Source organism: Neopelma chrysocephalum, unplaced genomic scaffold (genome assembly GCF_003984885.1).
Source record: "Neopelma chrysocephalum unplaced genomic scaffold, ASM398488v2 Primary Assembly neopelma1_75, whole genome shotgun sequence".
NCBI classification, from domain to species: domain Eukaryota; kingdom Metazoa; phylum Chordata; class Aves; order Passeriformes; family Pipridae; genus Neopelma; species Neopelma chrysocephalum.
This window is the reverse complement of record NW_020897736.1, coordinates 1,297,469-1,324,633: the sequence shown is the minus strand read 5'-3', so window position 1 is coordinate 1,324,633 and position 27,165 is coordinate 1,297,469. Positions and strand designations below refer to the sequence as shown.

General features: G+C 38.2%; 1 protein-coding gene across 12 annotated transcripts in view; it reads left to right on the top strand.

The window, feature by feature from the left end:
* Positions 1-27,165, top strand: part of TCF12 (transcription factor 12) — a 163,527-nt gene that overhangs the window by 90,454 nt on the left and 45,908 nt on the right. For all 12 annotated transcript variants that reach the window (XM_027688713.1, XM_027688716.1, XM_027688711.1 and 9 more), the window contains 3 exons: positions 1,471-1,535; positions 17,073-17,208; positions 20,549-20,601. In XM_027688713.1, coding sequence (XP_027544514.1) covers positions 1,471-1,535; positions 17,073-17,208; positions 20,549-20,601 — 254 coding nt within the window. The remainder of the gene's footprint in view (positions 1-1,470; positions 1,536-17,072; positions 17,209-20,548; positions 20,602-27,165) is intronic.

The window sequence follows — 27,165 nt, the reverse complement described above, 5'->3', positions numbered from 1 at the left end:
TTGCTTGGTGCTCGATAGTTGTGAGAGGCAAATTGCTTCAGCAGAAAAATGTCAACTTTTTTCCTCCCTTTGTTACAGCAGAGCTGCCATTTTTCAAGCAAACTATTCTTGACCAGACTACCTGTAGTTATCAAGATGATAATCTTGCAGAGATGTTGTTCCAAGAGATTCAAACTTCCTCTTCCTCCCTGCTTACATAAGATGCACTTTTTAAATGAACAACAAACATACTTTAGCTTTTCCTCTTACAAAATGGCATTTAGGGATTTTTGGTAGTAAGAGAGAAAATTGGAAAAAGCAAAGGAAGTCCTGTTCTAGAAGTGCAATTGCAATAGCATGGAGCTATTTATCACTGAAATGGGAATGTGTAAGAAGGGCTACTTTTTCTTCTTAGGAGGACTGGATAACACATACATTGTTTAGAAAAGGGAATGCCTAGTTGGGTAAGATAGCATTCATTTACAAATAGGTAGATATGATTTATCAATGCTTACCTTTGGATAAGGCTCTCAGTGGTGTTACAGGGGGTTTCTGAGTTCTACCTGTGTCATAATTAGGGCAGGCACATGCATTTGGTGTTTTCTATTATGCACGTACTTGATCACTCTCTGATGCTTGGCATTGTTCAGCAGGCCTGTATTCAAGATTTTTTAAAATAAAAAGTTGATAAACTTCCAAGCTCTGCTGGAGAACTTTCACAGTGAGTTTTAACATCCAAACATGCCACTTTGGTGGCATATCTAACAAATAAGCACTAAGTAGTTTTCCTGGGATTGACAAATCCATTGCTAATGTCTTGTGACCTCAGCCAGCAATATCAGAAGTCAGCCACTCTGCAGGAGTGTTCTCTATGTGCTACCTACAGGCAAACATTGCTTACATGGCAGAAGAGAAAGGTCTGTTTTACTGTCTTGACAGCTTGTATTGCTTGATTTTTTACTGATCTGTACACGAGACAAAAAGATTTCTAAGGATTTAGGGGTGAGTGTCAAGAGCTGAATAATTCAGCTCTTGGTGTGACTTTCCTTGTTCTGAATTGGTTTTGTTTGCTTTTCCTGTGGTTTTATTTTACTGCTCAGTATATTCATGGCCTAAGGTGGGCACCAGCCAAGTGTTGGTTTCATGTAGAAAGGAGAGATGTCTATAAGTGTCTGTACTGTTGCTCATTGATCATGGAAATGAAAATGGACCTTTGCCCTTTTTATTTAAACATACTGAATAGGCATATTTCATAGTATCTGACTGGTTATTTAAGGAATTTAATTAGGTAAGTATGTCATCTCTTCCTGTAGTGCTCTTGGAGTGTGTTAAACACAGATGTATAAAAACCTGCTTTTATTCATGAGACTTAATGTTTGTAAATTTACTATGATGCTAATAGATTTTCTCAATTGCATATACAAGGACAACTGATGCAGATACCTAGCAGATTGTAAAAGTAACCTAATTTCAAATGTCTTTCTTTTATAGGAAAAACCTCAGACAGAGGTCCATTTCCATTGTATGGGAGAGATACAGGCTTACCAGGCTGTCAGGTAAGTACAGTGATGATTGAAAGCAAATGCAATAAGCTGAACTAAAATTTAGTTTAAGCTACCAAACGTAATAAAGAGGAATGTATTCCACAGTTTGCAGAATAAATGTTCTGTGTTCCATGTGGTCAGATTGCAGATTGCCTTGTTCTTACATACACCCACTGAGAGGAGACACTTCTGCTGTGAGCAAGTAGCTCAGGTTTGGAGTAAAAGGGAAGTTGTTATAGGTCTGAACATACTGAGTTTAATTTAACAATTCGGTGTAACAATTAGTGTGTAACATTGTGGTGTTTTGTCATTTTGATGATGTGATTTTTAATTACAAAAACTTTTCTTTTTATGTCTCTAAATCTTCATTTTAGAGTGACAATTTCTTCCATGTTATTCCTAATGATCACTAAGAATACTCTGATCATTGTTTAAAAATCTGTTTTGAATGTGCAGGAAGTTTGACTGTTTAAAAGTATAATTAACATTTGATTACATTCAGTGTCTGTTGATAAAGATTTAAATAACTAATATATTATGTTTATAGTTCTAAGAAATTAATTTGTGCTTATTTTTTCAAAGAGGAATCCTCTTTTAATTTTACTAAGTAGACTATTGGCTTTGAACTGGTATTTTCTGGAATATCTCTCTTCTAGAGGATAAAATTTAGCATAGGAGTTAGACATCTTGGTTTTTAGTCTTTGAACTGGTAGTTTGGGAGGTGGGAATGGGCAGCACCATGTGGCAGTGCTTCCTCTATTGAGAAAGGATTGTTCTCACAGCCTTTACTAGTTCTCTGCAACACAGATGTGGCAAACAAAGACCTATTTGTACCTCATGGGTGAGCTTTCAGGAATGTTCTCCCAAAATGCAGTCATACCTCTTTACCTTAATCATGGGCTTCACATTAGTGCCAGTCTAGACAGTAAAACATTGTATTAATGTTATTACAATTGTTCAAATAACTCTGGATGTGCTGTACTCAAGTATAATAACTTAAACTTGACATTAGTTTTGAAGCAAATTAATTTCCACATTACTCTTTCATTAAGTTAATGTTTTGTATTGGAAAATGGGTTAATTTTGTATAAGATTCTGTTTTGCCTTGTGGTAATGAGTGTAATTTCTGTTGTTTGGTTTCTCAGTGGGGAAAATCCTTTTATATCTGTGTATTTATAATTGTTTCTGTCTAATACCATTAGATCAAGTTTTTACATATAGCTGTTTTAAAACCAAAACCTTATACATATTTTTTCTATTAACATGACTTTTAGTTCTCTTTATACCTTTGCACTTTTAGTTCTGTTTATCCCTTTGATAAGCTTCTTACTATTTCCTCTGTCACAATTTTTTTCTTGCCTTAAAGTTTTTTAGTATACATTTTTAGTATACAGGGAAAATGATTTTGTAGGTAAATCTGTTTTGCTTTTATATTTAGGATAATAGAAAATTATCATAGAGTTAACTTTCAATTCAATTTTAATTCAATTTAAATTAATGTGATAAGTTACAGTTTGTACTTCATTTTGGTCTTATCCAGTAAATCTTCCAGTGTTTGAAATAATTTGTTAACTTGAAATGTGGTGGGGTTTCTCAACCTTTTTGGTGTTTTTTTATGTTTTCCATAAATGCATAGTAGTGCTTGACATACAGTTCTCATTGTAGCTACAATATTTGAAAGCTGTCATAGAGAAGGTCAAAAGTGGTCATGAGAGGTCATTACAACCCAAATGAAGAATCAGCTGCATTGTCCCTGACATGCTGATGTGGTCCTTGAAGATGTGTGACCACACTGGGTTTTGTTTTCCATTACTTAAACGTACTTACTCTTAAAAGTTTCCCTGATGCTTTATCTAAATATCACTGTAATTAAAGTAGCTAACTCTTGTCTTACAGACTGCACACAGAGAAGAATCTCTTCTCTTTTAAGTCTATAGAGACTGGAAATCCACTGCATGATTAGGATGATAAGGAGTCCCTAGAAAAGATAAGACATAAATGGAGTTAATTTTCACATGGGTGTATATAGTGCCCTCGTATAGGTATATTTTAATAGTGGATATATCTCAGGGTCTATCTCAGGTTGAAATATTAATAGAAAAGCTTATGCACTCCTCTGAATGTTCTTCAGTACGTTCAGAACCCCAGGAAATTGCAGTGTTTTAACTGGGTCAGATACCTCATCTAAGGCCTGACCACCATGGCAAAAAGAAATTTCCTGGATCTTTCTGACAATATTGTGATTTTTTTGCTGTATGGTATTTACTTTTTTTCCCCTAACAAATATCCAGTCTCTGATACCTGTTTGACTCATGGTGATCTAAAATTTCCCAATACCTTTTGATGGTAATGCTGGCTGGCTTGTCATTCCTCACCCTGTGTTTTTCAGTTTACAGGTTCCACGTACAAAAATGTATCCACTTTTTTAACACATTGCTTCTACCATCTCGAAATTTGTAAGTGCAGTTTTGAATTCCAGGCTTGCACTGCATTTGGAGATCCTTATGGGTTATTTGTTTTGTGAATTTAGTAAATGTAGTCTTCATTTTTCATCCAACTCACTAATTAAGAGGTGGAATGATGCCCAAAACAGACGCCTGCAAAGTCTCAGTTAATACATTCACCCACTGCTGATCATGAACTCTTAGCTGTTTTTTAATCAGCTATGCTCTGTATTCAGCACTAGTTTTAGTTGTCCTTGATTCCTTAGTTCACCTGTGAAATGCAAAAGTAGTAAAAGCCATATTAAAACATCTCTTATGCAATCTGAGAAGGAAATGAGATTGGTTTTACGTAGTTTATTCCAGCTGAATCTGAATCACTTCTTCGTTATCTTCTGACATTTGCAGTCTGTTTTTTCCAGTATTCTTCAAAAAAAGGAAATGTAAATTGTTGAGGAATTACAAGCCACTGCTTTTCTTCCTCTCTCAAACCAGCCAATCCTATTCTTTTTTAGCCTCTGCACTCTCTCCAAACCATGGGTTTTTCAAAGACAGTGGCTAAGGTTTCTGGAATGGCAAGAGCCAGTTGGTCTTCTGAGTATGTTATTGGGTACAGATTAATTGAAGATACCCACCTTCTCCAAATACTCTTTAACTTGTCCTTCTCCTACCACAGTTCTTATATATGTCACTGGTGTAAATGGTTTTAATAACCTGGTGAGGGTGTGTGATGAGTTTTAATTTTTACTTCTTGTTAAGTTTACACAGGGCTGAAATGAAAATTTTCAAGACCACTGTAAACTGCAATGTTTAAGAGTCTTAGTATCACTTCTCACCTTTTACTGAAAATAATCTAAGCAGTGATTTGGAGGGACTGTTGGCTACCTACAGGCTTTATATTTAGGCTGTAGGAGTTGAAGTGTGATTGATTTTCAGTGTAACTTAAGAATCTGAGCAACTTAGGTAATGAACTGTGATTCAGATATAACATTTAGTCACAAGAATGTAAATGTGGCTAATTTATGAATATTTGTCTAACAGAACTGCAGATTTTCAGGTTTTCTTCCCGTCAGGTGTTTAAAGCAAGCCAAAAAGGAGCATCTAAGAGTATATAGACTAAGTGGATGGATAAGATGACAAATCGAGGCTTATTGAGATGACTATCGAAAGCTTTTGCCTGGATAATGAAATGACAGCTCTTAGATGAAATATAAAAACTCTGTTTTGCTGTCAGAATGAAGTGCAATGCTACATGGCTTGACACAAAGTCTCTATTTGTGTCTTTGAGTTGGAGGGAGCCTGGTGGTTTGTGATTTTTGTGGGGGATTCCACAATTGCTGTTGGCCTTGTAATTGCAGATTTGGGAAGGGCATCTTTCCACAAATCTTAAATCAGGTAAAGATTAAACTTTCAGAAAGCTTCTTGTAATAAGAGATTTTCTTCACATTTGTGCCCTCTAGTACTGAAAGCTGTTGCTTATGTAAAGGAAACAAGATTAGACTTCAGATATTGAAAGCACGACTCCCATTTCCAGTGTCATCAAAAGGTACCCAGCTGTCCCTGCTCGGGGCTCTGACAGGTCTGAGCTCGAGGAAAGCCAGGAATCTGCACTATTTCCAAAGTGAAATGGAGATAAATGGGCAGTACATGTGGAGCTGTTACATTAATTCTTCTAATTGTTTCTGTGGGTCTTCACAGAGGCGAACTCCATCCCCAGGAGCCTGGGAGGGCCCTGGATAATTGGTGGAGAGAGGGGGGGCTGCTCCCTCAGCCTCACAGTGCCTGTTCTTGTGTGCCTGGCACAGTCTCTCCCCACTGGCATCACTGGGCTCAAGACAGTAAATTGTTGGTGACTATCCCCTTAACATTCTATTTTCATTCTAAACAATCATGCATGAAAAATAGACATTATGGATTTTCTGCCATGTGGAGATAACACATTTACCCTTCCTTCGTAATAATTTCAAGTCTGCATGCTATCCCATGTGTGGGAAAGGAGATAGAATCAACTACTGAATGTAATGGATGCTGGGCAAGAACTCCAGAGGCATTCACTACTTTTGGTTTAAAGTGTAGTCTTTCTATAAAGAGACATATCTTTAATTTTCTAACTCACTCTATTTTCTGCATGATGATGGGACACTGAAAAAGTTACAAAATCCACGTAGAAAAAACTTTGATGGTAAATCTGTAGTACACTTGAATGCTGTAGGGAGCTATGGATGGATTATACTAAATACATTTCACTTAGACTATGTACAATTATATATATAATACTGTATAAAATATATACTACTCTACAGTATGTGATATATAGACATATTCCATGGAATATATAGTACTACACAGAGAGCATATGAAGAATCTATATGATAATCTGTACACTACATATATTTTATTTGGTGACAGATAGATTTTTAACTCATTTATGCTGCTATTGTTATGTAAATTCTGTGTATATTGGTAATAAATAAGGGTCCTTCAGAATCTTTATTTTTTTAGATGAAAAAGAAATCCAGTAGAAAGACTGCCCATCCATATTTCCAGTAATATTGCTGCACCATTTTTCCTTCAATAGCCATCAACTCTGCTGTTGCCCTGAAGTTAATGGGAGGTGACTCATTTAGCAACATATTATTACATCACTGCAATATGATGTAATGCACATCAGGCATTATTAGATTAGCCTGAATTTTGCAGTATGACAGTAAGATTTTATGCACATTAGCACCACACTTAGTGCTCCTTATGGGAATATACTTCAAGTAAACATACTAAGACATGATTTCAGACAGCTTTTCAGACTTTACCAATTTCTCTTTTCTTCACAATTTAATGTGGAATTTTAAAAGTTTGTATCTTGTCTGCAAATTTGGTATTAAAGAATAAAATTGTAGCATGAACAGCTGTATTTATTGGTTGTTACATCCTTCACAGACTAAAAAGTTTGGGGATGTTTTTGTGGAAAAAAAAATGTTTCTTAACAAACACTTAGAAAACTTTTGAAATAAACCCAAAAAATGCCTTTAGCACCAATTTCTTGGGCAATTTAACAAATGATCACTTTAGCAAAAGAAATGTTTGCAAGTGTATGTTACTTTGCCTTTGCATAGTCAGTAATTTGCCTCTTTAAAATTTAAAGAGACTTTAAAGCAGTTTGAGCAGAATTCAAATCTGCAATGTTGGGGCAAGTATTTTCTCAGAGTACACTCTCTAACAGCCCTCTCACAGGCTAAGGAAGTGTAATAAGAGTACAATTCCAGAAGTTTGAGCTGTCTAGGGAGAACAGGAAACCTTGCTCATACTGTGCATGGGCAAAAATGGAACCTTTTTTTTGTGTTACTGGTAGGGTGGTGAGGATTAGTCAAGCAAAAGTGAAAACAAGTATCTATAGCAGGATCTAGAAGCCAGCTTAATACATAGAGAAGAATTAGTAGAACTGAACAGCACCAACCTAGAAGTATTTTTAATATGCTCATAAATTATGTAATTGTAAGACGCTTATAGAGTGTAATGGAGAAGATTACCTGATTTTAATTGTTTAGTAAAGCATCAGGTAGCGGCTGGAAGAATAAGCATACAGACAAAAATGTGAATGTTAGGAGGTGAGAGTGTATAAAAATGTATGTGGGAAGCAGAAATGAGATTTACTGACAAAAATGGCCAAGTCAAGAACAGGATGAAAAATGTAATTGGAAATACAAGTTTTGTAAGAACAAAAAACTTGCAAGTGACAAGAGTGGAAGAAATGAATGATTGTGAAGAGTGGGACAGAGTAGTGTCTTAGTGGTATCTGACAGCCCAGATGTTACTTGGAATGTAAGAGTCAGAGTAGAAAAAGGCATTTGTAGCACATTGTATTTTAAAATGTGGCTGTTCTTTAAATGGGTTTGAAAGCATCCAAATAAGTCTTTCTGCAGGTGCAGCCCCCCCAATAGCTGCATTCCCTGCAGTTGCTCCAAGGATGTTTGCTAAGGTTTCTATTTAACAGAGTCTATTAAACAGCAACAAGAAAGCTCTTCCTCCTCGCTGCAGGTGTGTGTTTGAAGATGCTTTAGATGGATCTTTCCAATGAGGCAGAAAATTGTATGAGATTCTGGACCTTTCCTCTCTGTGGGGCCTCAGAAAGATGACAAGCAGTGGCACCAGTTACTTTTCTTCCTCACATAGTTTTAGCAACAGTTTAGAGAACATAATGTCTGTTTAAATCTGAGTAACACTGAGTTATGGAAGTCTAAAAAATTTTAAGGCTTTTACACATGTGGGGTTTTTAATACCAGTATAACTTTAAAACTGACAAACTGACTTTATTTGGTAAATTTTCTCTTTTTAATCTCCTCTTCTCTGACACTTTTGATATCAGGTGTCTCCCCAAAGCAGATTTTTACAGCTGAGCTCTCAATCTCTAAGAAATGCAGCTGCCGAAGGAAAGGCTGACAGAATGTTAACTGAAGCAGTGACTCTGGATTCTGCCAGCTGATACCATCTGAAAAGATTGGGATGGGGAGAGGGATATATGGTTTAAGGGCAGATGGAACGCCAGAACTTCAGTTTGTTTTGCTTCATTTTACTTCTCGAGTAGAATCCAGCAATATTAACTTTCTCTTGATCATGATTTATTAGAAATGAATTACTTATTGTGCTATTGGGAAAATATCTCCTGTCTCTCAGCAGATAAGGAGCCTGCAGAACCTTTTTAGAAAGTAAGAATGTGCTGGGCACAGGCTAGATTTCTTTTTTTTTGGTATCAAGCTGGAGGTGACCACCTGAAGTTAATCAGGGAAGACATTCCCCCCGGACTGAAGCGGGTAGCAGGTGTTAGGAATTCGTTCTAGTTGGAGGAGGGATGCTATTTATAAAGGGGGAGCAGTTCTGCAAGGAATCATTTTGAATGTCTTACCAGACAAACTGTTTCTTGTCTTTGCCCTTCTTTCTCACGCTGTTTAGGTTTGGCAAATTTTCTCGCCACCTTTATTTTTTGATTGTGTTTAGTTGTACTCAAGGTTATGAATATCCTGTAAATCAGTATGCAGTATCTTGCACACTGCTGCCTGAGGAAGTAAAAAGCATGTTACACCATGGAGTGCAGATATAATTTCTGTGGTGAATTACTATTTGTGTCCAGCTAATCTGACTGCCTCAGAGCTGGGTGCTTCTCAGTTACAAATTTATGGTATTAGTGGAGGATGGGGAAAATATTAGCTCAGTTCTGCCCTCCCAGCCGTGCCTGTCTGTCTGAATGAGCTGGATTGCCCTTTGGATTTTCTTGAAGTGTTTATTCCTTTTGTCTGTAACTACTCTAGTATGCTAAGCCCCCATTTACCTTCCTCTCTTACTCCTCTCCTCATAGGAGATGAAGTTCCTTCCTGAACTTCACCTCTGCACAGATAGCTGCTCTCCAAAAGAATACAGGCCATGAGTAGAACTGGGAAGGAGGAGATGAGTGTTGTAGGCAACCTGCTATTTTGCTTCCTGGGATGGGCTGGGAGGGACTCCAGGCAGACAGTCAGGGATGGAAAGAAGCACAATTTTGATTCCTCTTTTGTGGAGCTAAACCATCCAACTTGCTTTAATTTCAGTTGTGTTGTGGAGTGTTTTTCAAGATGCTAGTGTTCCTGATGGCACAGGTTTCTGAAGAGCAGGGAGAGAAGGATAACATTTATTAGGGGGATAGGATTGCAGCCTAAGATACTTCCTTGGCGTGTCTGTCCATTTCTTGGCACCCTGGTATTGAACTGAGCTCTCACTTGATCATATGTGAAAACATATGGGCCCTCCATGTTAAGTCCTAACAATTATCTGGTTGCTATATTAATGAACCCTCATCATGTTACACATTTTCTGACTTGCTGCTTAAGAGCAAGAGAGATTTTTCTCTTGGTTGTGTGGGAGAGATGTACAACTCCTAGTGCTGTATACATGAAACATTCTACCAATGGTCTGAAATATTTTTAAATCATTTTGCTGAAGATGCAGAGGGAGAAACAGATGCAAGGATAGTTTGAGTTTTACAGCATCCTTTGTAGTCTGACTTCTGTAAATAAGATTTAGTGTGAAGTCTTTTATTATAATGTTGACTCCTCACGCTTATATCTTGAAATCATAGAGAAAAGCTGCGAGGCTGGTCCCAAAAAAATTAAAAAGTAGATGAATAAGCCCTCAGCAGCTTCTCTTCTACATTTTGGAGTTCTCTGAAAACCTGCTTTTGTATCATCACAGTAAGGAAGCTGTTCAAATTACTGTTTTCATAATGTAGCGAGAAGATTCAAAGGCAGAGGGAGGGGTGGCTGACCTGTAATCACAATGCTTAGTAATGCCTTCCTCCAATTCAGGCAGCAAGGCGAAAATACCTTGCCCGGGGGGATGAACGGAGACAAGCTGAGCCAGCACAACCTCCGGGATTGGACACCAACAGCAGCAGGGGGCTGCTTTAGAAGCGTAAAACAGAATTTGTAGTCCTGCCAATAGGCACCGTCAGTGCAGGGAAGCCAGTATTGCAGAGGAGAAGGAAGGGACTCTTCAAAATATATGCGTTAATCAGGTGCTTTAAAACCCTTTAGATGGAGAAAGAATAGAAAATGTTTCCTTCCCTTCGCATTTATCTTTTCTCACTGCTTAAAAAACCCCATATATGTAATTCTGAATAAACTTCTTTCTTCTCTCTCCTGCCCCTGTGCTCAGTCCCAGTGTATTTACATATAAACAGAATTTGCCATAGTAGCAGATTCTGCTTAGTACACACATGAATAAGCAGCTCATGGTGATCTGGAAAAGCTTTGGAAGAAGAGAATATATTGATAACTTGATATTCATCAGTGTTAACAATAATCGGAAAGACAGTAAAACTAAATGTTATTTTGTTTATGATGTTGCATCACTTCAGTATTTAGTACCCTAGGTAGCTGGTTTTTAATCCAGGGAGCTAGATTAGCCTGATTACACTGGCAGGATGCAGTTGATGGATGACTGTCATTATCTTCTCAAACCTGCATGATACTTTAGGTATAGGAGATGATAATTAAATTTTCGAGAGACTACATTGAGATTGTAAGATCTAAGTATTTTTTTTTAAATGAGGAATATGTTTGCAATTATCAACATGTTGTTAGATGATCCTCTCCTGAGATGTTTTATTAGCAGCCCCTCATTTCCTTTAAATTGATCAAGAAAAAAAGCTCAAGTTATCATATAATACTTTAGATGTTGTTTTGGTTTTTCCGATTCTGATATTTTCCTCCTCCAGAAACAGTCCAAAAATGTATTTGATCAAATCTATTGGTAATGGCTTGAAGATGTACAGGTTAGCACAATATATTTAATGAAACCTTTTTTGAGACAAAACACTAGAGAGGATCATAATTAATGCCTCATTTTCTGCCAGTTGCTATTGATTACTCATTCAGAGTCCCTTTGTTCTCAAAATGGTAACACTGTATTTCACATTACTATTTGATGATATTCTCAGGATGAGATTCTTTAACAACATGCTGATAATTGCAAACATATCTCTAAAATTTAAATTTAAAATGAATTTACATCATATGTCAGTGTTTTTCCAAATCCAGCTCCTATTTTGTGCATATTCATTACAGTTTCCAAAGATTGGAGACTTGAGTAAAGTGAAATGGAACACTTTATATCTTAGTTATATTTTTGGCTTAAACTGCATGACGTGGAACTCGAGTGAATGGTATTTTTGCAGCCCAAACCTCTGTGCTGTACCAGGATCTCACAGAGCAATTACTTGTGAATGTTTTAATTTTGTGCTAGATTTTTCCTTTGGAAACACAGTAGCAAAATACACAACTTAGCTGTGCGATTTTGCAAGTTTAGCAGAGTTTGACTTTTCCGTTTTGTTACATTCTTTTAAATTGTCTTATGCAAATTTTCCTGTAAGGCAATTAGAGACACATTATAGACGTGCTCTAAGACATCCAAACAGCTCCCTGAGTGAAAGGACATGGACATGAAATCTGGGCTCTACCCAGGGCACCATTTCAAGTGTACAGTAAGGCAAGGAATGCACTTGCCATCTGCTCTGTGAGGTTCTGAGAGACACAGAAATGCCCAGTGAGTTTGTCAGTGGCTGTGGTGGGATAATGGAGGGATCTGATTGAGATGGGTGGTGTTGCATTGCATTATTTTGTAAAAGTAAAGTATCCAAGCTCCCAATTTTTAACTAAACTCTCTGTTGGGTTTTTTTTTAATCTTTAGACAGTTTTTCTGCTTTAAACAGGGACAGCTTGACTGCTAGGACTCAAAGCATAAACTTTATGAAAAGGAAGGTAATGAAAAAAAACAGGAAAAATAAAATCTAGCTGAATCTGTTTGACTGTTGGGGAGAGGATTTCAAGATCTAAGTTTGCAGTTGGTAGGTTGCAGCTCTCATTTCACTGCCAAAGCAGCCTGCCTTATTATGCCAGCATAATGGGCCTGTCATAATCAGTTGCATATAATGGGCTAATGCTTTTATTCTCAACCATATTATTCTTTTGATAGAAAATAATGAATAATGTAAAGGCGCACAGTTGTATTTGGATGAAACTATTGCATAGTTTGGCTATGGCTGCACGAGGAAAATCTGAGTTCTTATAGCGTTTGCCAATGTTTGTGTTTAAAAAAAGCATGTGAACAAGATTTAGACCAAGAAGCACAAGGCTGACTGATGTAGCAAATACATTTTTGAAAAGGTGAAGCTTTCTATGTGTAGTGTATGGAGTGGTTTTGTTAAAACTTTGTGTATTTTGCACGATGGCTTGGCTTTCCTCTCTACATATACCCTAAAGGCCAGAGAGCTGCAAGGAATATTACATAAGGACATCTGTAGGCCTTTACTTGTCCACATTTTTTTTTTTATATCAAAGTAAGAAAATTAAAGAAATGTTTACCAACATATTAGAGTTCTGCTGGCTGGTGTCCTAGAAGTTCATTGAAGGCAGAGCAGTGTTTTGGCATCAAATTGTATCTCAAGATTCATAGAGTTGGCCCGGGGAAAAGAAAACTTCCAAATTAGTCAAACTCTCTTTTACTTTTATTCTTAAATTCTTCGAAAGAATCACTTTAAAAACCTTTTTAAAATAAGTCGACTGAGGAGCTTTTTTTATCTCAGGCATATAATTTTGGTATAAGCATGAGGTTGATTGGCTTGTTAGTTTGAATGGAAGCTGCCTCTGCCTGCACCAAAGTGCAGCTGCCATGCAAAGTTACTTGTTTGCTGTGACAAAGGTGCATAAATACACCCCTCACACGAGATATGATTCTTTTTCACCCACCTCACCCTGGCAATGCTTGAATAGATGACTCTTCTGAGTTTAATTTTTATGAAAATACTCTTTAGGAAAGTGATCCCTTTAAAGCATTTGCTGGGATAGTGGCCCCTGTGAAAGCCTTTCCTATTTGGGTCAGGCTAGGCCATTTTCCCTGAGGCTGTCAAAACTGTTCCTTGGTTTCCCTAAAAGGAATAAATCTGAAAAGTAAAGCAGTCATATTTACCTCTTTTACTCTGTTCTCTTTGGAATCAGGCTTGCTGCACTCTTAGTTGACTGTAATAAAACCCTTTTTTTCTTTTATTAATTTTTTTTAAAGTTGGTTGTCGAACACTCATTCCTTAGGGAAAATATTGCTTTAAATAACTTCTTGAAGACAGCAATATGCATTATAAAATCCAAAGAGGCAAATTTTGACGGCTGATGCCTGTTTATTTACAACAGTAATACAGACAAGGACTCGACAGCGTTCAGGAGAATAACCAGTCATTGATTATTCCTTAGTAATTGGATCCGTGCTTGGCAGATGAGGTTCAGAGTGAGTGGGAAGGTTCTCTGTGGAGAACGCTGCAAACTACATATGTAAGTGATCTGCCTTGTGCAGGGACCTGGGGCACTTAGGCAGGAGAAGCCTGATGCTGATAATACAAAGCTTTTTTGCTATCCTCAGTGGTACTTTTGTATTCCTTTCTTTATCAGGTGCCCTTAGGAAAGGATCAGTCCTAATCAATATTGCTTCTGAATTGGTTCAAACGGGCAGAAAAATCAATGAGCTGAACTAATGACATCTACTTTTATATTGTTTTGGAAGACTGAGGAACAATTATAAAATTTTAAACAGATGCCTCATTTGATTGTATAAATGGTAGAAGAGCATTGTAGTTTTGTGTTGTTTGGGTTTTTTTAATCTTTTTTTTTTTTAATAAAACATTCTTACCCAAACACAGTATAGATCAGAAAACTTCTTTAGAGTCTGCTGCACATCTTGAGATTTACTGGGTATGTATTATATTACTTATACACCAAGTTTATGCTGTTGTAGTAGCCAGCCTGCTTTGAAATTCAGGGCCCAGTGAAAATGTCCTGAACTGGAATGCTTAGGACGAGAGCAAGAGTGGCAAATGTCATGGAGTAAAGGTTGGAGTTCAGGTCTAGAAAAGATATAGATCCTTGCCTTTTGGAATGACTTTGTGGAAATGAATTTAAAAGTTTCTACTGATGGGTTTGTTGGATTTTTGGTTGATTGGTTCTTTTGTTTTTTCTGGTAATCTCTCCCTCCTCTCCTAATGAACAGGGGAACAGAGGAACTAAGAACCCTCGCATCCCTTTTTTCGGAGGCATCTGTATGGATCCCATTGCACTTCCAAAATCCCTGCCAAGGATCAGGAGGAGGTGCTGGGGGGTAGCAGGGAGGGTTGTCTTTGGTGTGAATGGGCCACAGCTCCTGATGGTGTTTGACAGCAGCTCTGACCATCCCACTGCAGAGGTCTGTGCCAGCCCCAGCAGTGCTGGGCTCTGGGACTGGGACCTGGCATCAGCTACCTGAAGTGCCAACTATCACAGTAGTGCCTCCCTGACCCACAGGTAAAGAAACTTTCCTTCAGTCCTGGTACTCCTGGTCAGGAATGTCAGGTCTTGAGCCGAGTGCAGAACTGGTTTCACTTCTTTTGGGCAGTGCTGGTTTGGAGGAGCTGCTCTTCACAAAACATTGCCCAGGTTTCCTGCACAGTGTTCACCACTGGGGCTGTAATAAATGTTTAGAATAATATCTTTGCTAAATTCAGATTTATACTGGGTAAGCCAAATATTCTGATGTTCTTGATGTTTTCTGCAAAACAATAAAATCTTAACTATTTGACAGAGGCAAAATTAGCAAATCTTGAAACAGACTGCAATCAGATTTCCCCTTCCATGCATTTGCTGTATACTTTTGTCACTCCCTGTCAGAGTATCTCATTTCAGAATGAGTTTTACGTTAACAATTCCGATTCAAAGGCTGTTTTGTGGTAAGAATAACAGTGAAAAAATTGAGCTGAGAGGAAGCTATTTATTTGCTTTAACATTTTTAATAATTAACTTTGATCTTCAAACTTTTGTGTGAAATAGTTAACACTTTTGGGCCCTCCTTTAGTTTGTAGTGGGGTGACTCTTTCACATCCCACTCTATTCAATTAGAATATGAGATTTCTCATGCTCATATTAGTCATCAAACAAGTAAAAGACATTTCAGTAGTGATATGATGCAAAACCGTTTATCTGGAAAAATGCTTATTTTATGTATGTATTTTGTAACTCTGTATGAACTCTGGATTTTTCTGTTAATCCCACTGCATTGCAAGGTAGAAGGGTTTTAGTACCTTCCTGAGAGCTGAGTTAGTCTCACCTTTCACAAGTCATCACACCGAAAGAGCCAGCTTGAAAGATAGAATGTAATCCAAGAAGTACATTTGTTTATGAATTAGGGAATTAGGCCTCAGAAGGAAAGGAGAGGAGAGGCAGGAGCAATGGCCTGTGCCCCTGTTCCAGTGAGCTGCTCTAGTCCTGGAGGGCAAACAGCACTGGAGCAGTTCCTGCCATAATCCAGCCCAAAGTGCACTTGGTGACAGCCTTGGGAACCTGAGGGCTCCTTGTTGGGAGTGGGGAGGAGGAATGTTGGCTTGGGAACAGTGGGGCTGAAGGAGAAACTTTAACTGGGGTGGCTTTTGGTTAACAAAATAAAAGTTACTGCAGTCAAGAGTTTGTGTCTTAGCATCCCCTGACAATGAAATGTCAGTGCAGATGGATGTGAGAAGAACAGCCCTGTTGTCCTGCCATCCCACAGCCCTGCTGGGCCCCTCTGGGATGGGAACACTGCTCTGTGGAATGACCATGGATGAAGAAATCAAATCTCTTGCCCTCTGAAGGCTGCTGGGTCCATGGTGGTCCAACACTGTCCCATTTGGCAAACATTAAAGGTGTGTGCAGTGCAGAGTGGCTGCAGCTCCATGGGAAAGCTGCATTCAACTGCCAGGGGTGAAGTGCAGTGAACACGTTTTTGCCACCTGGTACAAATGTTTTTTATACAAACAGTTCCGTGGGTTTCACTCCAAGTCAGGATTTTCGGACTAAAACAATGCTCAGCACAGCATCAACTGTGGAAAAACTGTGTTCTCCTAAATCACCAACATTCATTTCAGTTTCACAGAGGAAATCCAAATAATGTGAGGTTAAGCAATGTATAGTGCATTTGTAAGTGTTTAGAATGTTTTTGTATTTATTGCATGCAAAGGGAACAAAAGAGGTAGGGTTCAATTACATTGTTAGTTGCAAGTTTTTAAAATATCATAATTTTTCATGTTCTGTTCATTAACCTACTCTCTTATCTCTTTTGTCTGCATTTGGTATTTTTTGGACCGTTCTATTCCATGTTTTTATGAATGTAATATAAGTCTGGATTTCTAAGTATGTGCTAAAACCTAATGTCACACTATAAACTCTTCGCAGTTTTTATCAATTATGTTTATATTGTGTAATAGAAGAGGTGTTACATTGCAAACTAAACAAAGTATTACGATTTTTGTTTAAAATTTAAATATGAATTGATTCTTTCAGATGGTTTCAACTGAAATGGTTATGGCTTTTTGGAGGCTCACAGCCAAACTTGCTGCTCTTTCTGAACTACTCTCTGAACACCCATTTAAAAAAGTCAACTTTTTTTTGAAGTTAAAAACGTTCACTGAAAGCCCAGTAAATTCCTATAAATGCCAAGAGCAGTATGTGTGGTTAATAGTTTGTTAGCCTGGTATGTCAACAGCTGAGTTGTTATAAAGCTTGATTTGACTTTTCTCTCTGTATTTTTGCAGTCTAGTCTGCTTCGGTCCGACATGGGGCTGGGAAGTCCAGGTCAGCTGTCATCCTCTGGAAAACCTGGAACACCCTACTACCCCTTCTCTGGCACAAATCAGCGCCGAAGGCCACTGCATGACTCCTCAGCTCTTGGTAGGTAACACAGACAGGGTTTAAACTCTTGTTCATGATGCTTTTCTGCAGACTTCGTTATTTCCTTTGACAGTTGATTTTATATACTGCAGATTGCTCTGGGTGGAGCAATTGAAATTACAGCAAACTGCTCTGTAAGAGGAAAAACTAGAATTATCAACATTTTCTCTGAGACACTAGCTTGGATTCAACACTGGTCAGTATGGCTTACAAAACAAACAAGAAACTCTAATAAAATCCTTAATTGCAAAAGCAATAATGACAGATGGATAGGAGCTGATGACCAGCTGAGTGCCCTTAACCCGTGCCATCATTAACTCCTGGAAATGCCTGACCCCGAGGTCATTACCATTAGTTAGTAGGGGAAGGACACAAAGGGGAAACAATTATCCTTTTATATGCTAAAAGTAACTTTATTCAGGGCAATATATAGTTCATTGTAATTGGTTCAACATGCCTTTAAAGATCTTAGCAATTGGAGACTAGTAGCTTATCCTAAAATCAAACTACCTTGGAAAATATGCAGGCAGCAACTTGCTTAAAAATTGTTATGATCTTATGACAGTTATTAGTATTTTATTTGGGGGATATTTAGAGGTGAGTGGAATTTTCATACTCGGTCATAGACAGTGGTAATATTCTATAGCCTTCTAATTCTGTTGAATCAGAGAATCAAGAACGAGCCAGATGTTCTGTAGTTTCTGATGTCAGACTGTTGTGAATAATTGGTGTGTAAATTAGAAAAAATATTTTTGGTAAAAAAAAGAGAGACTGTAACCTTATATTCTAATTTACCATGTAGTGTGGTTATATAGTTATATATCTGGTTATATAGTTATATAACCTTATATTCTAGTTGCCATATATTTCAGTCTTAGTATGATAGGTCATTAGGATTTCTTTAGTTATATGTTTGAGTTTTTAATGCCTCTCATTCTGTATAGCACTTCTATTCTATAATAAAAATCTTTCTTGTTGGAACCATGTAACTCAAACCATACTTTACCCCAAATAAGATTTTAATCAAATGCAAATTGCTTCTCCAAAGTAACTTTATTATTAACTAGAATTGCAAACTTCTTGGGCACTAAAATAGTCCTGAACATGCTTGAAATGGTTTGTTAAATCTTAAATTATAAAAATATATCCTAGAATCATCCAATCATTTATGTTGAAAAAGACCTCTAAGACCATTGAGTCCACTCATTGACCCAGCACTGCCCAGCCCACTATTAAACCATGTCCCCAGGTGCCACATCTACATATCTTTTAAATCCCTCCAGGGATGGTGGCTCCACTCCTTCCTGGACAGGCTGTTCCAGGGCCTGACAACCCTTTCAATGAAGAAATTTTTCCTAACACCAAATCTAAACCTTCCTTGGGAAAGGCAACTTGAGGCCATTTCCTCTTCTATTATGTGTGTGTATATATGTATTTTAAAATACCATCTCTGTGTAACTTTTTACCTTGCTGTCAGCTCAACCACCATTTAACTTGGGGCTGTCTGTCTTTATGAACGTGGTTGTGAGGATTCATGTTGCTCAGAATATGAGAACAAACACAGCAGTTCTTCACATCTTAGGAAAGTTCAGTGAAGTCGTTTACTGCTTGAAAGGGTGTTTGAGCTTGAATAGGAAACAGCTGGATTTTAACATGATGATGATGTTTTAGCCCATGTTAAATCAGTTCTAGTGAAAAACTGCTCATTATAGTGACCTGCTATGGTTTTGAGTAACAGGGGGTCTGTTAGACATGATTTGGGTGTTGGGCAGAGAGTGCTCATGACATGTGCAGAAAGGTCATGGTGTGAAGGGAGTCCTGAAAAATATACTCTGATTTCTAACATATACTTGAATATGTGACTCAGTTTTTTGTGCAAACTATGTGGAGCTTGGTACTTTCCAGATATTAAAGAAAATGAAGTGTGGTGTTTTCAGAGTAGTATTATTTAGTTTTTTCTTCAAAAGAGAAGCTCAAGGGGTATAAAGCTGTTCAAACTGGTAACAGTGTGAAATTCCTCCTTCTGTCATGGTTGAATCTGGGGGTTGTAACCTGGGATATGGCTGGTGGTGGTTACAAATGTTTGGAAATGTTTTTCCAGGAATGTCAGGAGGAGGAAGCACACTTTTATCTCAGGTCGTTTTTTCCAATGGCTTCAGAAAATATGTGTGATTTTTTTTTATTTTTAATGGACTAGTTAAGTTTTACAAACCTGCTGCCTGAGAATTTAAAACAAAATCAAATTATGGCCATTTTATCCCCAAGAAGGAGTTGTCTGACAGGATTATAACAAGCTCTCATTAAATTCCATACTAAATTGCATTGAAACCAACCAGTGTTCTCTCCAGGTGACACTTTCAATGCAATGGAAATATCTCTTCCAGAAGTCCTTTTCTTTTCTTTTTGAGTGTGCTCTATGGGAAATGATCAAAGTAAAGACAGCCAGCAGATATTTCACCTTATCTCACCTTTATCTTGTCATATGTTCTGGATGAAAATAGAAAAATAGGAATTTTGTATTTTAATTGAAGACTCAATTGATCAACTGTAGAACTGGTAATCTTGCCAGATACTCCTCTTCAAAACATCAGTTAATTTGCAGGCCTACTTTTCAGATTGATTTTATTAGCAGCTGATTAAACTGGTTCAGGTTCTTGATTTAGGCAGTGAATTGCTGGGTGTGAGGACCTACCCTTGAGGGGAAGGGTCATCACCCCGGGTACTTTTGTGGTGTTAAAAGAGCTGTTGGGAGAAAGAAGCAGCTATCATGCCTCCAACTTTACTATTACGTGCAAATTTGAGTTGTATTGCCTTTACTACTTAAAGAAAATAATTAGGTCATTAGATTGGCTGATTATTTACAACCTTGGTATAGTCTAAAAGCTATAAAATTTACATCATGTTAGTATTTTTAGAGTTTGTCATACTTTAATGTGTGAAATTCCTTTCTGATAGTTCTGTCTTTACTATGAAGGGCAGAAAAGAAAGCATTTCTCTTGCTAGTCAGTCTCATTTTCCTCTCTGTATATCTCAAAACCGTATTCTGTTTCTTAGCAAGTGTGTGAGGTGATCAGTGTTACTGTTCTTAGGAATCAACTGCTGTCCTTATGGAAAGAATTGAAAGTAACTGTTCAGCAAAGCTTTATTTTAGAGAGGAACATGGGTATGTTGTATTGTATTTGTATTGATGTGAAAGACAAATCTCATTGACAGAGAAGAAAAAATGTATGAAATTGGAAAATAAATTCATCATGGAAAGAAAAAACTGTACAGTGTGGCTATTTATTCTTTTTCACCTATAATGTAGATACCTGATGAAACCTTATTTTTCTGTGTACAGATCCTCTACAGACAAAGAAAGTAAGAAAGGTGCCCCCTGGTTTGCCTTCTTCTGTAAGTACTACTTTTTTTACTTATAGTAAAAAAATTGGGTTCAAATTGGGCTCTCTTTACCTGCCATCCAAACAAATGCCTTAACTCCAGCTCTAGGAAGGCTGTGTGCTGGACACGACCAGCTAGGCTGGGTAATTGGGAGTGGTTCTGCAGGACTAAATACACATTTGATGTGGAATTTTTAGATTTCCTAGCAGTGATTTGTAGCTCGCTCATATGCTCCTACCCACTTGTCCCTGTCATTTGAATTCCTCTCTTGGGAAGAGAGCTGGGCCAGGAGCTGTCAAAGAAGATCTCCTGTACAGGTCTTTTGATGTTTAATTAGTCATTATGTTGCTGAACAGGAGGACAGACAGAGATTAATAGCTGAGAATCTTAGAAATTTACATTTGTAATAATCCCAGTGGAGCTGAAGACATTAAGATTCGGAGGACATGTACAGCTCAGCTTGCCTCAGTAGGACTGAGGTTATTAATATGCATAAATCACCGAGTCAGATGTTCATTGTGAAGCCCTGGTGGATTTTAAAGCCTTCATTAAGCCTTTCCTAACTTCAGCCTAGCATCAGGAAAGCTTTCAAGCAACTAGTTTGTTGATCCCTCTTTGCTTGAAAATTTATCCTTCGAGAATAAAGGGCTTTGATAAAAAAGGTTGGAAGGGTTTTGGTGGAAAAAATCATTAATGGCTGTGATAATCTAATGCTATAGGGGTGTTTTGTGGTATTAAATATGCTTTATTCTTAAAAGGAAGAAAATTGTTTATAAATGAATCTGCATTTAAAAATCCACGTGAAGTGAAAAATCCCCAGTGAAGTGAAGGACAGAATTATTTTTTCCCCCGCTCAGAACAAACAGGAGGGGAGGGGGAAGCTCGGCTGCCTTGCGGGATACATCTCTTTGTTGTGTAAATGGATGTTGGGCTTTTATTTGGCAGTACTTAACACATGGGCGCAGGTGCACTTGGATGAGTCATAACTCAAAGCCGGATAGGCTGAATAGAGCACACTGCACAGGCAACCCTAATATAGTGGGAGCAAAATGGGGCTGAGCTTTTTATTCTGTGCGGAGCCTGAAGTAGGGATGGTGTCTCCTAGTCCTTGCATCTCCCCTGTTCTCTCCTCCCTCTCTTTCCCTTCTCCCTCCCCCTGCTCACGATGATACAGACAGAAAGTGGGATCTGAAATCCTGTATTAACCGTACTTCCAGATGGAGCTGAGATAGTATAGATAGCCTGGGGCAGCTGTGCTCTGAACCTGCAGCCTACCTGGAAGCCAGGATTGCAGCTGCAGGCACTCTTAAAAGCTTTTGCTTGCATAAGCACTTGGGCCCCACTAGAGGCTGAATAGCTGCTTGATAAACAAAATGAACACAATGCCTCAAATCATTATTCCCGAGGCCAGGAATATTCTTCTTTTCCCCCCCTTCCTTTTTTTTTTTTTTTTTTTTCCCCCTTCAGCAGCAGCTAAAAATAGTTTGGCAATTTACATTTTAACAGTTGCGTGTTATGTAGGGTGGCTTTACAGTCTAGCAGATGATTTCTGCTAGATTAACAAAAATGTATTTAAAATGTCAGAGAAGCTAAAACACATAGCAGTGCAATTTTCGTGTAATTTATTACTGTAATTCTAGGCAGTAATAAAGCTTACACTACATGTTTAATATTTAGTAGCATCACCCAGGTAAAGAGATCATTTTGGAGAATGAAAGATTCCTGTCATTCCTCTTACAAGGTTTTAATTCTAACAAACAGTATTTTTCAAATGGTTTTCATTTAATTCTTCTGTAAGAGTGGAGACAATAAAATGCGGAGAGATTTTATTTGTATTAACATTGTCCCAATCTGTGCAATTAAGTGCAGTTACTGTGAATAATCAATGATTGCCATGCTGCAGGTTTTAAGCACCGTTTCTCTGTGTTTCACTGCTGAATAGAGCCTTGAAGGGAAATTACGTGTTACCCCCCTCAAAAAAACCCGAGATACTACATATTTGGAAGATGACACAAAACTAAATTTCACTGAGCACATAAGAAATTTAAATTGAGTAGATAATTCTGTAAGTGTAGTCTTTATTTTAAATATATGTTGGTAGGAAATCGGAATGTATTGTGGGAAAGACAGAAGTTGCTTTAGCTAATAGACAGTGCACAGTGGTTTAATTATAATATGAAAAGTCAAAGGAAAGATGTTAATTTTATTATACAAATCTGTATTTTTTAATTTTTCAGTTTCTGAAATACTGGTTTCTGCAGTGTGTTTGTTAGTATAGGGCTACCATGTCAACGGATACTCAGCAGTAATTTAATTTCCTAGATAACGGTAATTTAATACAATCTTTTAAGAAATAACGATTTTTAAAAAACCAAACAACCCTTCCTCTAGTTTGTTTCTTTTTTCTCTTGGTTTTATATAGTGCTTTCTGAAATTACTTGTTTTGAAGTTTATCTTCTTTCATGTGTTCTTATCAGGGCCCAAAGTAAAAACAGAGAAAAGTGCTGGTGAATTGTTTAGATACTTTCTGGAATGCAACTCATTCCGAACTTGTCCTTTTACTGTAAAAATTAAGTGTACCAGGCAAATGCATTTTTAAGTTTTTGTGTTGTAAGTTGCTAAGTGGTGACTCACTGCCCAAAACATTTTGAATGTTGACATGCAAGCATTTTTGTTGAACTACAACTACTAAATTTAAAGCCTTGTGGGGAGGATAGAAACTAAAAAATCAGTGGTTTATTTTTTTTTTCAAGCCAGGTCTGAGAGAACAGCAAGATTATGATATGCTGTTTATATTATAGCAGGGGGGAGATGCTGTTCAGTGAGTTACATGGTCTTCAGAGATTCAAAACTGTTATATTTCTGAGAATTTCTCTGATTGTAGGACTTACCTGAACTAAGCCAGACACCAAAAACATCGTGTGACTTGAAACCAGTTGTAGCTGGGGCTGAGTCAGGAGGAGCAGAGTGTCCAGGGTTCTGAAGAGCTGCTCTGTCTGCAGAGGGAGAAGACAGACAAGGCTCACTCAATGCCCAGGGGTTGCCATCCAAAAATGGATGGGCTGTGAGCAGAAATGTACTATTTACATGTGGAGTCAGAAAATATTTCAAACTAATATTTATTATTAGTACCATAATCAGTGGCTCTTGTGAGGTCATCACTGAAAAAAAATAGTGTGAATATCCATCATCATTCTTTTGCCATTTAATTAGTCTCATATCAGAGAAATAACCTGAAATACATCATATCTGCTGATTTTTGTTAGAGAAGATGAACTGTGACACACAGGCACAACTGTCTGCTTATTTTCCATCTTGTGCCATTTCTAATAAATATTTCAAGTATTTTAGACTTTCCATAGTACCTGAGATGATCAGTTAATATTAACCTTTAGATTGCACTTATTTAATAAGAGATTGGCAAAGTAATATTTTCTGATACCAGTGATCTCTTTCTAAAGTCAAACTCATTATATTTTATATTTTTCAATGTATTTAAGACAATTTGTAGTTCGATTATAGGGGTTCCTCATATATCACCCTCTACAGTATGTGTATAGTTCATGAATGCTAATTTATTGCAATAATTAGTTATGATGCAAAGATACAGAAAACTTGGTTTGCATGCATAGAACTACCTCCCACTTAAGGCACTTTTCTTTTTAGTTTCCTGCTAGTCTTTTAAGACTGAGCTTCTAGAGATATTTCAAGACATGTCACATGAAGATACCAATGGTACCAGAAGAAAAATAATAGATGTTACTCCCTTCTGTGCTCTCTCCTTCCTCTACTCCTCCCAAAGGGTAAAAGGAGATTATTTGAAATGGTGGAGTGGGAAGTATCTTCTTAATTATCACGTGGAACACAGTTTTTGAGAGATCAATGCTTGGATTGTGTTCAAAATAATATAACATTCACTAACAGAGTGGATTTTCTTTAGAGTGTCATTCTCAATATTAGCAATTCCAATGTGTATTGAAGTGGCCTGGTGTAGAGCAACATCCTTGGAATACTTTTATGAAGTCTGTGGCTCTGACTAAAAACTTTGGAGCATCCTGGATAGATACTTAGTGTGATGTTGAACTGACTGTGATGTTGTGCTTAAATGACTTTCTAGTGAGACTTTTTTGGTAAGATCTTTTCCCACTGTCCACAAATGGTGCCCAAATGTAAAAAGCAGCATTTAGTCTGCTCAGATCTGTTCTGAATTGCCTTGTGCAGTCAAGTGATACATTCAACTGTCACTTGTCTTTAGTATCTAAAGCTCTCAAAGACAGCAGTAACTTGCCTGACCCTTGCCTCTGATGCTGTGCTGTGTGTTAGAAGGCAATTTTAAATAACAAAAGTGAGTAAATAAATCCTTATGGATAATGCAACACAGAACTTGCAATTTTTTCCTCATGACTCAGTCTTCCATCTCTCCTCTCTGCTTGTTCTTTGGTCACTTGATTGAAGGGTTAAGGTTTTTAGGGGCTTGCTCTGTATTGCTTTTTAAGCACCATGTTCATCTATGAGCCTGAAAAAAATGCAAATATGTAAAACATCCAACCCCTAAATTATGTTACAAACTAAGTTAAAGTGTTTGAGATTTTATGTTTATTAAGATCTGGTTTTCTGGTTAGGTTATTATAGGGTTTTTTTCAGCATGGCCTTTATTTGAAATCTATCTGAAACCCACAGATTATAGCATCCCACCTGCTTCCTGCTATGGGAGAACATTGAGCTGTCATTAAACTAAGCAGTCCATTGCAAAGTCCTGCTGTGAGAGTTCAGATCCAGTTCTCACTGAATTAGGGTGAAGGTGCTTGAGTAACCCTCTCTTAACAGCTTTCTTAAAAGTTGCAATCAGATCATTTTTCCTAACTGTCCTGTCATCTGACTGTGGTGAACTATTTTAAGGTTGCTTAATTGAGAGATCTTCTCAGTGAAAATCCTGCATATACATACGTATATGAGGGATATATAATGATGTCAAATTATTTCTCTGTTTGGATTTACTGGAGATACTTTTTTTTTTAAGTGTTCACAACACATCAAAATCAGTGCATTTGATGCTCTTAGAGTGTAGATTTGCATAGAAGATCCTTAAATTTGTGCATAGTTAGAAAAAGTTACCTAAAAAAACCCCATGACTGAATTGCAGCTCATATAGTTTAGGCAGAAGTTATATGGAATTTCTGCAACTTCTGCTTTACCTCAAAGATGAATGTGTGCATTGCCACAAATTAGTGTGGTGTTTTATAACAATAGATAAGGATACAAGCTTTTTTGAAAACTATTTCTTAATATCTTTTGCTTGATAATACTTGTGGCTTTGGTGGGAAGACTTTCTAATCCCTCAAGTGAGCTGGGAAAGTAGTGAGGAACGCTGTGTTGCTGGACTTTTCTGTGCTGTTGAAGTGAGTGGTTTCCCTTCGGTTGCTTGCTCAGCCCGAATTGGGGCAGGTGTCTTTGCCTGGGAGCTGGCCATCAGTCAGAAATGGGCAATACAAACCCAAAACAAATGCTTTTCCAACAGAACGGCACTGAAATTAAAGCATTGCGTGGTCTTTAAATGAAATTTCAGATGTAGATGTGTCTTTACGCAAGGAAGCAAAAAAAAAATGGAATTAAATTACCACCTATTTTAGTGCCACAAAGTTTCATGTGACGTCAGGGCTTATAAAGAAAGCAGGTTGTTTTGTGTTGGGGAGGTAGTTATGGGATTTCATTCCATTTGCAGGGCTAGCTAGGATTGGTTGCTAGTGGTTTTTCTTTCTGTAAGGTAACAGTAGGTTCCTAACTGGGGATGACAAGGGTTGCCTATTTGGCTTTGGGTAGCTCTGGGCTTCATTTGCAAAGCAGTTCTGCCAAGCAGCGAGCTGGAGGAGCACAGCTCCAGCTCCAGGGGGGAGCGATGCAAGGAGGTACAGCCGAGACACGGCTCCCTGCCCGCGTTCGCACCCGCGGTCCTGCCGAGCTGCCCCGACATCACCATGGCCGGGCTTCGCCAACGAAGATTTGGGAAGGGCTCTACCCACGTTTCTTGCAAGCACGTTGGTGGCTAAAAAGGCCAATACGAGACAGGCATGTCCGGTTGCAAAAGACACAGCAGAAAGACTCCTTAGAGGGTATATTCTGCAAGGCTCAATTCTTTCTGCGTTGTCTTTTCTCCTCAAGGGTGATCCTGGTGCTTTCTCAAAAGCATCAGCAGCGTTATAAATGGTCTGTCTCCAGGCCTCCCGATTGGAGGCCAGAGTAGACCAGTTATGGTGATCAATATGCCCGAGGCTGAGATGTTGTTTCAGGGAGTCCTTGTATCTTCTCTTCGGGGCTCCTCTCTTGCGGCAGCCGGTGGCAAGTTCACCATAGAGCAGGAGCTGCCCCGACACCGAGTTATTGGACCCGCGGTCCCGGAGCCGCCCCGACCCCGATCCCGATCCCGAACAAACCCGGTGTCGGTGCTCGGGCCGGGCGCTCGTTGTGCCTCGGGGGCCCCCTGCAGGCCGATGGCACAACTGCAGGAGCCGCCAGCGGGGAAAGCACGGATCGGGGCCGGGCAATCCCAACTCCCGGGGCCGGGCAATCCCAACTCCC